General features: G+C 39.3%; 1 protein-coding gene across 1 annotated transcript in view; it reads left to right on the forward strand.

The window, feature by feature from the left end:
* Positions 1-16,512, forward strand: part of lrba (LPS-responsive vesicle trafficking, beach and anchor containing) — a 181,672-nt gene that overhangs the window by 161,436 nt on the left and 3,724 nt on the right. Inside the window, exons 49-54 of the mRNA XM_079264531.1 lie at positions 826-1,018; positions 2,184-2,243; positions 3,969-4,124; positions 6,904-7,071; positions 10,855-10,956; positions 12,455-12,651. Of these exons, the coding sequence (XP_079120657.1) occupies positions 826-1,018; positions 2,184-2,243; positions 3,969-4,124; positions 6,904-7,071; positions 10,855-10,956; positions 12,455-12,651 (876 nt within the window). The remainder of the gene's footprint in view (positions 1-825; positions 1,019-2,183; positions 2,244-3,968; positions 4,125-6,903; positions 7,072-10,854; positions 10,957-12,454; positions 12,652-16,512) is intronic.

The following is a 16,512-nucleotide window of genomic DNA, read 5'->3' on the forward strand; positions in this document are numbered from 1 at the left end:
AGTACTAGATCTGTTATCTTTCCTGTGTCCAGATTCATTGTGAGATCATCTACTATTAATAGTACAGCGATGAGAGCTGACAGAAAATACTCAGAGATACAGTTTGTGTTCAGATAACAGCTGAGTTGTATAGACGCCAGCTTTTCTCAGATCTTGCCCATGAAAGGTAAATTTGCAACTAACTGAAACTGCAGTGCCGGAGTTCACATTGGTATCCTGAAGAGATGCAATGTGCTGGTTTTTTCTTTTGGTTGGGGGTTGGGGGCTGCTTCCAGAGTTTCTGTGAGCAGAACTTGATTTACGATTCCTTGTACATCATCAAGATAAATTAAAGATCACAAGTTGAACTTTTAGGATTTACAGCCTCTTTCCTGAGTAGATCTTCGTCAACTAAGGAAAATTTATTCTGCGTGAGGGGAGGGGAGAGCTTCTCTTCATAATAACACATTTGTGAGTGGATGGAGGCCTGAACAGAAATACCTTTTCATTTATCAGCTTTAGCAATAAATCCACGTTGAAAATCCTGCAACTGTTTGTGAAATCCAGTGACTTTTCCTCCTTTCCCAGTTTTTCTCTGCAGAACTGTTTCTGACTTGCCCTTTCTGTTTAAACTTAAACAAATTTCCTGATCTATTTCTGCTAAGAACTCTTTCTGCTTCTAACTTTCTCCGTGCTTTTCTTTCCTCCTCCTTCTCCCTTTCTCTTTTTTTCTCCTCCCTGACGCACACTGAATCTTCTTCCTTCAACTTTTTGCCTGCTGCTCCACACCTCTGCTCTTTCCCTTCTTTTCCATTCACCTGCCGTCCATCCCGGGGACCTGAACAGTATCTTCTCCTGCAGACCCCAATGATGTTTACGGAGCAGATGCAGCAAGACGTGATCATGGTGTTGAAGTTTCCATCCAATTCTCCTGTAACACATGTCGCAGCCAACACTCAGCCAGGTCTGACATCACCTGCCATCATCACCGTCACCGCCAACCGCCTCTTCGCTGTCAACAAATGGCATGGCTTGACAGGTGAGACTTGTGCCTCTAAACATATACATAGTAATATATTTATTGTGTTTCTCCAAGAAAACGGCAGTAAACAGGTTATCTCAAAGCTACTACATGCTTTTATTCACACTTTTGTTCATCTGTCTTTAATAATTAATACTTCTGATTTATATGTAGATCGACTTGTCTCGTCCAGAGAGGATGGACGTTGATTTGGGAGACAGTTGACTGTGTCTACCAGACAGCAGTATCAAATGTGACACATGTAGCAGCCGGCATTAGGTCTCACGTCCTCCTTCATACATCACCCGATCACTTTGCAAAACCTTATTTACCCAACATCCATCGGAGCCAAGAAGATACATTAAATTTGATATCTCTGAGATCATGAGGATGAAGACTGATTAGTTTTCAGTAGAAAATGTCATTTGTGCACACCACAGATGAGACACATAAGGTTTACTGATTTACTGAGCTGATTTGATACACAGAACTATATTGTTGCCTTATGATTACATGTTTGCAGACCTAAACTTCCTCTCATATCTCAGAGTGCAGAAGGGAGAGATGACATGATCATTTGCTCATGAGCTTGTTTTACACCATTTACATCTAGAGAAAGAGTCACAAAGAGCCAGCGGACATCCATTCATGTTTAGTTTACATCAGTGTTTATGATTTCGAAATGAATAAAGTGGAACGGAAGAAAGGTTGGGAAGTTATTCATGTACCTTAGCACTGGGCTTGTCTTACTCTGTTTTATCTTTTTACACACTGCACGTTATCGACAGAATAATTATCAACAGAGAATCGCATTATATATATATTCATTCGTAGTTTCTCCTTGTAGACTAATTTAAAGGAACAAAGTTAATAAAAATATTTATAATAATGAAAAGTATGACGAAAATGATAGACTTCACTATGTGTTCCGTTAGTGTAAAATCAACACGCAAACTGACAAAATGTTAATAAATGCATGTTCTAGTGCTTTAAAATCTCTGTAGCTCTTGTAGGACTTCGCCTTAACTACTAGGTGATTCCTAGAAGTATTCATAGGCTAGTGTGACATGTTATGACCTTATGTTTATAGTTTCCAGTGTGTTATAATGACCTCAAACTCAGCATCTACTTGACAAGGCCACTCAATTCCAATATTAATTCAATCTGTCTTCCCCTTTGTCAGGTCATCAAAGCGCACCAGAGCAGCAGTACCAACTTCCTGTGGAAATTGACCCTCTGATAGGTACGCTGTCATTTATGACTGTTAAAGAAGCCACAGACACTTGAGTGTGAGCTTATGTATGCATGAAATGAGTTTTTGTGTGGATTTGTGTGTGAATCCTGCTTGCCACTTGGTGACTCATGGCAGTCTGAGGGCTGTGTCCCTGGACAGTAGATTAGAGTTGTTTCTCAGCCTCTGCCCCAGTTCACTCGTCATGATATAGGCCCTGCTCACACTAAACCATTTGCATGCAAATTGGAATGCAATGAGCTGTGGCCTAGGCCAGCATTTCATCATCAACTCCCCCTCTTTCTCCCTCTCCATCGTCCCCCCCCTCCCCGACTGCATCTTCTTTGGTTTAATTTGAGCGGAGGGAAAGGACGCGTGTCAGTGGGAATGAATATGAATGTGGTAATAATGTGTGATTGAGAATGCACGCCGGACGGCTGTCAGGACAATATGGGCGCCTCTCATCCCTCACGACTTGTTGATGAGCAGGAGAAGAGCGCCATGCTGCAGTGATGTATGGGATGCATCGGAAGAGAAGCAAGGAAGGGCTTTTTTTTTTTTTTTTTTTTATATTCTGTGTGCTCTCACGTTTCTCCGGAGCCTCTCGCAATCTCATGCACATCTGCAAAGGGGGACTGCTCTTTTTTTTTTTTTTCTTTCCTTTTGCTGGCTATGGTCAATATCAGTCTTTTCTAGACCACCACCTCCCCCCAGCCCCTCCTTTTCTCCAAGACTTGACTTTTGAAAATAACCAGTGTTGATTCTCAGATATTCATCTGCTGTGCTTCTCTGCTTCAGTGGCCCTCCGGCAGAATAAAATAAATCTTATTCTAGCATCAGTCTTTATGCATTCAGTGCATGTTTGTAAAAGAGCATAGCTGTGGGAGTGTGTGTTATTTGTTACTGGAAGCAACGCATTTAGGACAATTTTTTCCTTTTATCCTTTTATTTATCATATGTTTCATAATTTGACATTTACACTCATTTATGATTAATTTTAAGACTCGACCCTCGTGCTTAATGTTCTTCGGGCGGTGTGGGTGTTGATGGGAGTGTGTGGACTTTTTTTTTTTTTTTTTTGGGAGATTGCAGGGAGTTTTGTTCTTGTCACTAATATATTTACACTGTTTGCATTCCAGCAGGAGTCTGAGCTAAACACAGTAAATTGAGGATGTGTTGAGCCATCTGTGGCTCTGGGGAATGTTAGAAATTGGATGAAATATTAGTCGCAGTAGATACACTGGACGCTTCCAGTTTCACCTGCTCCTCAGTCTGTTTGACCCCCTTTAAATAAGAAAAACAATTGGCACATCTCTTTAGAGAAGGGGGAGAAAAAGATGGCTCTTATGGAAAGGAGCATGTCAGTAAATTTGCTTTCTAACTAACTGGGCTTAATCAGTCCAACAAGATGAATTTCCTGTGTCTGTCCCGACTGGAGTGGTGTACATATTTTGTGAAAGCTGTGCACGCTCTGACATTACTCAGGTTCTCAGACTCTCATGGAAAATGTGAAGTCCCTATAAACTTAATCTCCAGGATGTTTTATGTGTTCGCTCACAAATCTTTTTGGCACTGAAGCTTCAGTGGGGGGGTTCATCTAAGTGTAGACTCTTTGAAAATAGCTGATATACTGTATAAACAGCCAAGTGTTTGTTGGATGACACTGGAGGTGTCATACGTGTGTGTGCATCTGCGCTTTTTTAACATGTACGTTTGTGCTTGTTGAATCATTTTCAGCCAGTAACGTGGGCACTCATCGTCGCCAGATCTCAGACCTGCTGGATCAGAGCATTCAGATCAGTTCCCAGTGTTTTGTCATCACAGCCGACAACCGTTTCATCCTTCTGTGTGGCTTCTGGGACAAGAGCTTCCGGGTCTACTCCACCGACTCAGGTACCGTATAATGCATCATGTTTGATAGTAAGCTTTAATGTGCTTCCTTTTATCTGGAGAAGCAGCAAGCAACATTTCTAGTGTCAGTGGTCTTCCCCTTTCCAGAACTGTCTTGTAACAGCACAACACAGAGATACTGGACATTTGAAGCTTACACACATTACCATTATCATATGTTTACACGCTACATTTTTGTTTCTGCACAATTAAATTAGTATGAAAGTAAGGTTAATATTTGGGCTTCATTCTATTTACCTTATTGAAAAATATAACTAAAGTCTCGTCAGCTTGTGTAGACGTTATGTTTCCTCTTTCACTCCAGCTTCAGAGGATTTTATCATTCAGGATCAGCCTCAAAATAATGTCTGTCTCTTTTAATCCTGCAAATGTAAATTTTGAATAGCTTCTGAAAGTGAAAAAAAAAATCTAATTTCAAGTTATTTCAGTCAAGCAAACCTTTGTTATCATTGTTTCTAAAAATATTATATATATATATATATATATATATATATATATATATATATATATATATATATATATATACAGATATTAAAATAATATTTCTTTACTTTAAATAAAGGTTGAAGGGTCAGATTTTTGCACCTTACTTGCTTGTTAATAATCACATTCTGTGTCCTTTTTCGGTTACTCTCTCTCTTACCATCTCCACTCGCTTTGGCCATGTTATTCAAACAAAAGCAACAAAACCCCAGTAACATCCCAGGAAGCAACAGTTGTAAACACCAGTCTTTACACGGTGACGTTGTCCTACTGGGATGTATTTTTAAATTATCTATTTTTCTCTCCCATTGACATTTCTACTCCAAATGTTATTGTATCTCAAGAAAAATCTAATGACAGTACACTGGGACTACCTGTTTTGCTTAGAGCAGAAGAAACTTTGCTATGTTGTAGGCCGTTGATTTTTCTCTCTTCAGAAGCTGTGAAACCATGCAATTAACCTTTCAAAATAAATCAACCATCCATTAGCTTTCCTCTAGCACCATCCTCAGGATGTACTTCTTCTTAGCAACACTATTAAGAGAGACCAAAATCTACTTGAACTAATAATTATAATGAAGTTTTCAGCTCCTGTTAGCTCAAAGAATGTATCCAGCTATCCCACCACTGCCATAGCAGGGCTAAATCTATTTTCTCCCCTCTCACCAGATCTCAGCTGTCAGCTGTGTTGCAGTTGAAAATGCCTAAAGTCCGTTTTACCAAAGCTCTACATCAGTCATTAAAAACAATTTCAAAAGCTGTTTTTAATGTGTTCAGCTGTCTTCTGTGGTTGCAGCCTCTCGAATCACTCTTTAATTGTTGCTAAGAGGATGAAATTGATGATCTGCAAATCTGAGATTTGGTTCAATTCTCAGCTCCTTCAGTTTGCATGTGAACGTGTTACTAAGCAGGACACTGAAACTAGTTTCATCGAGTGTATAGAAAAACTTTGCTTGTTGATTTATTGGTCATAATTGTACTTTGCAGTGTCATCACTGAAAGTCACAGTATATTTGTAGGGATTTACTATTTTAATGAGTTTTCATCTTTTTAATAATACATATTGAAATATTACATCAAATATGTTGGACTTCATCGTTTGCCAGAGTAGCAGCACATTTGTACGTGGATACCACTAACTTGTTACTTTCATACACATAACCAGTACAAATGGTTTTATGTGCACACTTGCACAGAAAAATGCCATCAGGTCAAGGGTCCTAAATGAAACTGTCTGAAGCTTCATCTCTCTGCCCCACTCCTCACTGCTCCACCCCCAAAGTCCAATTCAGAATACTACATGCATCTATACAACAGCCTCCAATTCAATTTCAACAGGCCAGGCCCTCCCTGTCTTTTCTATAGGGAGGGAGGGAAGGAGGGACGGATGCACAAAGATAGCTCTATTGTGCGACTGCCACCAGGGTGTACGACCGGAAAGTGAACACAGTTTAATCGCACACGCTCAACAGCTGCCACCAAGGCCCCTAATTCCCCCGGGTTAAAGAACGGAGGGATTTTATCAATTACAAGATTTGATTGGTACATGTGCACAAAACACTGCCTTATACAACAGCATGCACACATCCAGTTCGATTTGTCTCTGAGCATGCTTCCATTCATGTGTGAGCAGAAGAGAGTGCGTTTAATTTGAGGTGCATGGTAGCCATTATTGCAGCCGCCATCATTACTTATTTTCAATGTTTATAAAAATGTCAAACATTTCACATCTTTGATGTCTCTTTCCTTCTTTGAAAGTTGAGTCGGTAACCACCTATTTCTGTAATGATTATTGTCATTTCAGCGAGAAACGGCTTAATTATCCAGCAGACGGTGATTTTCACACCCCAAAACAGAAATGTCATGTGTTGCAAACTCTCCACAGTTTGACTGCAGAGGTCACCGCTTGAGAAGCATAATGAGTATTAGACAGCTAGACAGTGGAGCTGTGGTCTAAAAAAAATCTGACAGCAATTAGCCTCTTTACATATACACACCACACGTGCGCAGACGCACACACAAAGTCGAAGCAAATATTTATTCTGGTCCGGGAATTACCAGAAGTCTGATCTTGTGTGGATCAATGAGCCGAGCAGACAAATGATCAACAATCATGTGCCAGCAAGTTAAGAGTTATGTCAAACAATAAATGTGTGGTGTGAATTTACAACTCTCTTGTATTTTTAAGATGGTTTATTGTCTCCTTATTTATTTGATGTCATTATATTTTTCTGTGCTGGCGGATGGATGTAAACGTTTATTTGTGTGCTGTTTGCAGGCAAATTGACCCAGATAGTGTTCGGGCACCGGGACGTGGTGACGTGTCTCACCCGCTCGGAGTCGTACATCGGAGGAGACTGCTACGTCCTGTCAGGCTCCAGAGATGCCACATTACTGCTGTGGTACTGGAATGGAAAGCACAGCAGCATTGGAGAGAGCCCCGGCAGTGAGTACACACACACACACACACACACACACACACACAGAGGTATTCACTCTCTCAGACAGTTGCGACTGTGTGATTTACGGCCTCCCTCTGTAAAGTAACAACTAGTTTCGTCTGACCAGGCCAGGCCTCCTGCATACAGATTGGATTTCGCAACACTGTCACACCAGGAACAGCTTTGGATAATGTGTTTGAGATTGTAGATTGCGTTTCTGCTGGGCCCAGATATCGGGTGTGTGAGAATCTGTCTTTAATGTGAGTGAAAGTGAGGGCCACTTAGAGACGTTAAATGTGACGTTGGGGGTCGTCGGCCAGCACATGAAAGTTCACCGCCATCTGAGGGCCACGAGGTCATGCTAGTCGATAAAAGTGAAAAATGTCACGGGCCCTCCCTTGCGTTACTATAACATATGGCATTAGCTATGATCAAAGCGTGGCACTCACATTGCTCAGTCCTGAACCTTCTTGGTGCTAATTTGGCTGGTTTAGATTGGGGTACATGTTGTCAAGTGATCCATTACAAACGGGATGAAATTTATGACAAATTGTGATTTGGTTAATGAGCCCAGTTGGTGGTTTTTTTTTTGTTTTGTTTTTTTTTCCAAGGGAGATAGACCGAATCTCATTGTTGTGAGTCAAAAATATGGAAAAGTAAATATAAGCCAAAAATAATCTGATCATTATTACTGTTTACAAAACTGTTTACATATAATATTTTTGGTCTCTTGTATACATGGCATAATACTACAGTGCAGAATTTCAACCTAATTTCATTGCAAAACCTGTTTTTATTTTTTATTATAAAAGTTTTAATTTGGTTTATGTTATGATGTATCTTTTTACATGTGTATGTGTGTTTTGTGCATGTCAGTCTAACATCAGCTGTCTTAGTGCTTGTTACCACATTGGAGCTGGAGGGGCAGACAAAGCACTCGTCATCCCTTCCCCTCACCACCACAAAGTGATGCTCCATTGCCCCAGACCACAGGAGGATCTTCCAGACATGAAGTTCTCCTGCACGCACACACACACACATATATATACACCGTCACAGCAGACAGACAGCAGACTTGCTTTATTCTGCTGCCAAACACTGGAACACTTTAAAGCTAAAACCTGCATATACACTTGAATAAGAGTGCACATGAACACACACATTCTTTTCATGCGTAATGGTCTGTGGACATCCCACACACTTCATAAGCTTGACACAAGTGCATCTGAATGGCTGATATGCACATGAACACACTGACCTATGCACTCTGGGTTCCTGTCGTACAGGGAAGCAGATTCTGCAGACGCTACTGCCATCTGCTGGCAGGATGTAGGAGACAGGTTCAGTGCTGTATTGTAATACAAAACATCACAAGTTATATTTCTGTTCATTGGTTATAACTTCTTATATTAAAAAAACAACAACAACAACAACAAAAAAAAAACCAGAATGAGCTTAGGGACGATTTAAAAGGAAGTGGCAGCACAAATCAGCCAGAGGAAACTTGTTCTTTTCTCTTTTCACTTTATTTTTAAACAGAAGTGCATGCAACCAGCCCAGCGATGGATGTTGTCATTAACATATTAATATGCCTATTGTTTCTATTAACAAGGACATATATCTTAATTTTTACTTTTAATTTAATTAATTTTTATTTTTGCATACATTCTTAGGACAGATGAAAACAGGATTATTCAAAAAGTGTAGGCAGCACTTCAAATGACCAAATCCCATCTGTACATTTCTGACTGCTAACCTGGTTTAGTTATTCATGAACTCAGATTTTTTCACTGATATCTCTGATACGTTTTCCTACATCAGAGATATCAGTGAAAAATAAAGAATAACTCATCTTGAACTCCAGCTGCATCTTAGAAATGCACAGTACACAGATTTTTTTACTTATATTGCATATGTTCTAGTTAGCTAAATGAGTACACATGAATATTACAATTTTTTTTCCTCCATCCATGCAGTGTTAACTTGCGAACCCATACTTACAATAATCTCTTCCTTATAAAATGTTTTGATTTGCATCATTCAGGATTGTAAAATGAGCTTGAGCTCCCACAATGTGCCTGTGTTCAAAGATTAATACCTGCACTGCACAAGCAATACAATACACACACACACACATACACACACACACACACACACACACACACACACACACACACACACACACACACACACACAGATAGTTGATACTTTCCTTGCTGTCCCAGCTCTGCTCGTATACAGGTATAAGATTGTAATCATATGTGGCCTTAATTCAAACCAAACGGCAGGTTGAAGCTCAAAACTGATAGTTTACTGAGTTTATCTGCTTTTTGGATCTTCACTAAACATAATCTGACGTTGTTTCTGGCTTTTAAATCATATATTTGTTTTCAGTGACGATGAGGCTGTTAACCAGATGGAAATGGAGGTTTAGTTTGCTGCCCTGGTAGAGCCAAAGTTGGGACAGCTGCAAAGTGGACAGCTGGATGTCAAACAACTGGCATTAAATATTATGTAACAAATTTACAACAGTTTAAATCTTTAGAAATGAATCTAAATTTGCATAATAATAAATGTCTACATAATTTAAGTTTGTTTTTCTTTTATATTTGTGACATTGTAAACTAGGATTTTTTTTTCTTCTTTGTTTGTTGCCCTCATGTTTGCCCTTTTACATGACTGTTTAGTGAGCAGTGAGGTCTCTGTAGAGTCTTTCAGCTAAATCTAATTAGGAGTTTACAGTAACTTTTAGGCGAAAAGGGTCGCTCTTATGACTGGACCTGTATTAAATTTTATGCTGTATAATTGAGTTAAAGCAGCAACTGCATTAAGTCATTAAACATAGGTTTCAATAACGCTTAATATAGTGTACAAAATATAGCATTAGTTATCACAGTCATTACTGCTTATTCATCAAATGCTAGGATGTAAAGTTTCTGGAGAATTCTGACTGATGAATTATGATTATTGTAACCCCAATGCTCCCAATGCAACATAACTGTTGTTTTATTCACACACTTTTTTTTTACATTTTTCGAAACAAACCTATGCTGAAATAAAGAAATATATGTTTAGTAAAGATGAGACCCCCTTGCTGAGCATTGAACCACAACAGAACTCCAGGTTCATATACATACAGACACACAGCGCTGACCTGCACTGTTCCTCTGTTTTCCATCAGATGCCTCTGTGTGTTCAGTCATCCAACTCAGACCCGACCAAATGTTTAAATTACAGCAACCGTCTCTGTCATTAATCCATCTTCAGTTACTAAAGAATAGCGGTATGTAGAGGAAAAACACTAAAAATAAGCTCTATGTAACTGTGTTTGTGCGCTCGCTCGCAGGCAGAGAAGACAGACGGAGAAATAACAGTCGATTTTCTGTTGTCACTCGGACTGACGGCTCAAACCAAAACAAAATCACGCAAATTTCATGATTTGGACCATAACTTACTCCTGCTTCCTCTGGTTTTCTATTTCTCTGCCTGTCTAATGCAGAAACATCTGGATCCAGTGAAGGCAGTCATGGGGAGAAGGTTTTAAACATAGAAGGCTGTCAGTGGCTCGCTCGAGAAAGACACAGCGTGTTTGTCCAAAGTAGCATCTTTCAAAAAAAGATACTCTACACGCGGTTTAGAAACTGCTTGGCTATTTTGATGGGAATATTTTTTATCCAGAAACTTTTTAAAGCCCTCTTGTTTGTTTGTTTTTTGTGTTGTTTGCTCCCTCTAGTGACCATAAAGCATTCGACAGCTGATGGTAAACAGATCTGTTTTTGTGTTTCCAGCAGCATTTACCACGCCAAGGGCCATCCTTACAGGCCATGACTGTGAGGTGACTTGTGCAAGTGTCTGTGCCGAGTTGGGTCTCGTCATCAGTGGCTGCAAAGGTGAGATGGTTCACAACATGTTCACAACGGTACATGTCTGAAAATATGTATTTAAATGAATATCTAAGTTGTATCTACTCTGCACATTACATTATATTTAATACAGAGTGGAGACAAAAAAATTGATTGACATATAAACATTATTAAATATATATATATATATATATATATATATATATATATATATATATATATATATATATATACATATAAAATTTGAGGGAAATAATTTATACTTTTTTTTTTTTTTTTTTTTTTAATTATTATAAAAGTGGTTGTATTAAGAAACAATCTCATGTGTAAAAAACTTGTTTTGCACAGACAAAAAAAACAACAAAACATTTAGTTAAAGTTAATTCAATTCTAACAGTATTTTGATTATGGTTTGTGTAAAGGTGTTAACTCTGGAATGGTTAAGACAGAATGTAACTGGAAATATTTTGACAAAAAAATACTTTGTTGTGATTTTCTGTTTTTTAAATGTAGACATTTATTAGATAATATCGATGCCAGAAACCTTATTTAAAAATGTCTGAAAGGATTTTTTCCCCCCCAACTGTGTGGCATCACTTTTACTTTTTCTTTTCCCATTCTTGATCGACATTTGACTTCAGCTGCTCAACAGTTCAGGGCTGCTATTGTCAGGTTTTTTTGCGAAGCTCCAAATGTGGATTTACAGGTCTGAACTGCAGACGGGCCAGTTTATTTTATTCCGCAGAGCTTTGATGTGGAGTAATGTGTTATAACAACTGTTATCTTGTTGTAATAAACAAGATTTTTGCTGAAAATGATGCAAGCTGGATGGCAATATATGTTTGTCCAACACCTGTAGTTGCAGTCCGGCATCTGCAGGGCTTTTACAGACGTGCAAGTTACCATTGCCACCATGATGGATGTTTTCTTTGGATCTGTGCTGATAAGCTATTACTACATGGAACATGAGACATCCATAATTTACCAATATGGTATACATTTGATTTGTCAAAACATATTCAGCAGCAGGTTGTTCCTAAGAGAGGGGCGTCTGATTTTCTAGAGATGTTTTTTAGTTTGTGTGTAAACCAACCTGTTATGCTCGTGTGACGTAACAGCCCCTCCTGCCAGTAAACACTGTGTGATGCGGGTATTTTTGTTTGTTTTTTCATAATGGTTGCCCTCTTCAGAATTTTCTGAACTAAGTTTAAATTGAATGCACTTCAAAATGAGCAAATATTTTTCAAACAACAAACTTCTGTTTTAATACTTCATGTTTTTGTATGTGGGGTTTTCACTTACATGATTAGCAGATTCATTGCATTCGACACGGCATATCAACTTTTTGTTGCTTGCTTTGATCTGATTTGGAGAACACTATTTACTTTTCAGCTAAATACTGCGTACCAGTAATACATTGCAGACTGATATGCTTTTATTAAGTTAGTACAACACTAACAGGAAACAAGACGTGAAATAATTCAAACTAATTCAGTCTTTACCTTCTTGCCATCTGTGTGTGCAGAGGGTCCTTGTCTCATCCATTCTATGAATGGGGACCTGCTGCGGACCCTGGAGGGCCCAGAGCACTGCTTGCGCCCTCGACTCATCCAGTCCTCCACCGAGGGCCACTGCATGATTTATTATGACAAGGGACAGTTTTGTCTCTTTAGTATCAACGGCAAACTGCTGCGACACATGGAAGTGGAAGACAACATCAAGGTGAGGAAACGATAATGATAATTTGACTATACACTAGAGAGTGGACCTGCATATATATGTCTGCACCACATCTGTGCAGAACGTTCTCTCACTGATTAAAGGCTCGGTTTTGGTTTGAGATCTGAGTGAGGTGAAGGTCAGCGTGCCTCGGGACAAACTAAGACTTCACATCTCTCTTTCCCCGTTCGCCCACGTACACCAGAGGAAATGGTTCTTTTGATCCACAGCTCTGTTGTCAGGTCAAATTGCGGCAGTGGTGGAAAACATTCCAGAGGAGTGGTCACTCCTGGACACCAACGCCATTAACTACCCTCCAGCGCTGGACGACACATTCCCCATTGCCCACATTTCCTCCCTGGTGTTTAGAGTGACACAAGATAGCAGCTATCGCCTTTGGTTTCCAGGCCGTTTGTTTCCGCTTTGGCCTGGGAAATGTAAGCTTGCTCTGACAGACAGCCACACGCCTGTTTCCTATTAAGAAACCTCTTTTTTGCCCAGGTTCCTAATCTACCAACCAGTCCACTCTTACAAAGCCACAAACGCACTGAAACTCTGATTGAGCGCATTACCAGCACTGCAGAAGTGTTTACTTTCAAGGTTTCGGAGAAGTTTATTGTGCCCTTAAAAGACACGAACAGTGTTTTTGGATTTGCTTTGTAGTTTTCTCAGACTACTTTCTCAAAGATGAAGCCTGGTGTGGGCAGCAGTCGGCCTCGTCAGCTTTCCTCCGCTGTCGTAAATTCCATCTGTGTCGGACGGTATTAAGAAAATCCTAACATCTCGAAGTCAGGCTGAGTCTCAGCCTGCTTGGCTCCACCCTCCGGGTCCAACGGTATTTAGTGCTCTCGTGTACAAACCAGAATCAATCTTCTCAGCCCTCGGAGCCTCAGTGCAGTATGGCTTCGAGATAAATAAGTGTTTGTCCTGGTGCATACTGAGAAACAGACGGTAAGAATGTATGCGCTGTGACTTTATAGGGGCCTGGAGTCAGAGGTTAGATGACAGGCTAACAGTCGGCATCCTGGTCTAATAGCAGAATCAGATGACAGAGGCCATGCTGAATGGATTACATTCTTTCAAGTTATAGTACAAGTCATGCAGTGTAACCATCCTAGCAGTTTTTTTCACTGCCTGTGTCAGTGTAACAGGGGGATTAACAGCACCATAAATTAAATGTTTTACCTTCTCCAGCCCCAGAATCCACCCACTGTTCTCTGAGAAAAGTAGAAAATATGGGCATTACGTGTCCATGTGTTTCTGCTGGACTCTTTTTTTTTTTTTTTTTTTTTTTTTAGTCATCTGAGCTGAGGCAGCCATGTTAGCCCCTGCAGAGCCATCGGCCATCTTGTTTGACCGCCCAGTGGCAAAAGAGCTGATTTATAATGTCTGTCAGCAAGCCTCCTACCTGGCCAGGCTGACATGTCTGCCAGCTCTTCTGCCTCCCGTTGTGCTCCAGTAAGGTCATGGACTCCATTAGTGGATACGCAAGTACATTAAGACTGCCTAGTAACGACAAAATAACTCTGCTCTTTTTATTTGAAACTATTGGAACAGTGGACTGTAATGTCAGCCCGGAATATTTCTGAAGCTTGACAGCTGATATATCATCAAGAAAGCGGCAGTAAGGAACGCATTTATCATACGACAGTCATGAGAGCAAAAGATACTTTTTAGTGACGAAGCTTAAAAAAATATCACCCAGATTTTCTCAGCTGTTCCAACTATTTTAGTCTTATTCCCCTGAGTGTCTTGCTTTGCAACAAGCAAAAATGCCCTGAGATGAAAAATGAAATGAAAATCCAGAGCCAAAAATTTCACCTCCTTAGATTCCTACGTCAAGGTTGGACCTGACTTGTCAGTTCTCCCAGGCAACATTTACCAGCTTAGCATATTTACATCTGGCCCAGAAACAGTTTTGGGCTTTAAAACACATTTCTCTGTCGATGACATCTATGGGAAGGGTGGATTTTTCAGCAGCTCAGATACTCATTTAGATGTGCATCACTTCTTTGGTTCACAAAATAGTCCTTGCTTCTACTTTGAACATCTAACTTCTTTATGCAGCTTACAGTTTTCCACCCTGGAGCTCTATGGTTTTTTTGTCTTGATTCAGGCTGCAGAAGGCAGTTTTCTGCAGAAAAACAGATGGTTGCACGAAGCACTATTAATACATTTAGATTCTATATTTCGTTAGAAGCTGGAAGGCTATACATAAAGGACAAGACCAGATAAAAACAAACACCAAACATTGGATAGAAATCTGATGGGGCAGCAGAGTTCATTTTAATCAATTTTGATAAATGTGTATTGTTTAAGTTTTTTTTTTTAGTTTTTTTTAAATGTCCAGTGATGGAAGTGCTGCAAATATCAGCAGAGAGAACTGGGATAACCCTGTCATGATAAGGTCATGGTCTGTTATTAGCAGTGATGAGAAGGCTGGTGTCAGCAGACCTGAGGGTCTGGGATGGGATGTAAGGATAAAGAATTTCATAGATGTACTGAAGAACAAGGTCCTAGAGGGATCATAGGTGAACCACTCGGTGTATGTTGCTGCTAACTGTTGATATAAAAGCCAGGTACAACACAAGTCACACAAGTCAAACCAGTACTGTATCAGTCAGGCTTCATTCTGTTCACAAGGAATGATGGCCTTGTGAATTTATTCATACCCTCCCATTAAAAAAAAAAAAAAAAAGAAATTAAATTTAAAAAAAAAAAGGGGGGGGGGGGAGGGGGAGGGGGGAACTGCCTGTTAAAGAAGCAGAAATTGACTAAAGTGATGATAAATATTGTAATTAATTTTATCAAATCAAATCAAACTTTATTTCTTGAGCACTTTTCATGCCGCGGGCAACACAAAGTGCTTTACAGGATAAAATCAAGTCATAAGGATCAAAACAAACAGTGGATAAAAAGGCATTTAAAAATAATAGACACAAGCTCTTTATATACACACACACACACACACACACACACACACACACACACACACACACACACACACACACACACACACAAGGACATAGAGCAAAGAACCCCCACACACCCACCCACATTCCCCGAAAAACATTCTCTGAATACTGTCTCTTTAACTGAATGCTGGTTAATAAAACAACTAAAAACATTAAGTGATAAAAATTCTGACTAACTTTATGAAAGTTTTATTTTCTAATTCTGGTTCAATCCGATTTTTTTTTAAGCTAACAAATATAAAATAATATGTCAAATCACTCATAAAATAATATTTAGTTGAACAATCCCTTGATGTTTCCACTAAAGTCAGGTGTTTTCTGTTCCTCTCAGTCAGACTTCTGCACCTGTTGACAGGTATTTTGTCCTACTGTTCAACAGTAAAGTGCTCTAATTTGTCCAGGACCAATTTGTTTGTTTGTTTTTTTTTTCAACTCAATTAAATAAAAAAAACAGTGTCTTATATCACTAAATTATAATTTTGCACATTTTTAGTTATTATTCCTATTTTCAGTCTCCGGTTATTTGAGTGACTGTTGTAAATTCAGCCTTTTCTTTAATAAAAAAAAAAAAAGGTATGAATACGTTTGGACGACTGTATGTGCTAGTTAGGCTAAACGGCTCCTTGCTGCCCTCTGCTGACACACCATTGTCTGATCTTTAAAAAAAAAAATCTGTGCATGAATAAGAAACTTGGATGAAGAATTGGAAAAGAAAAAGAATGTTTTTGTTAATACAAAACTTTTGCTTAATTTGTGCTGTATGTTTCTATGATGTTGTTGGCTTGTTTGTGTTCATATCAAATAAGTTTCCTGAAAATGACCTGTTCCACCTTTAACTCTCCATCTGCCATTTAATATAAGCTTGATTTAACCCACATGCCACTGATGA

The sequence above is a fragment of the Telmatherina bonti genome (assembly GCF_933228915.1).
Source record: "Telmatherina bonti genome assembly, chromosome: 3".
In the NCBI taxonomy this organism is placed as follows: domain Eukaryota; kingdom Metazoa; phylum Chordata; class Actinopteri; order Atheriniformes; family Telmatherinidae; genus Telmatherina; species Telmatherina bonti.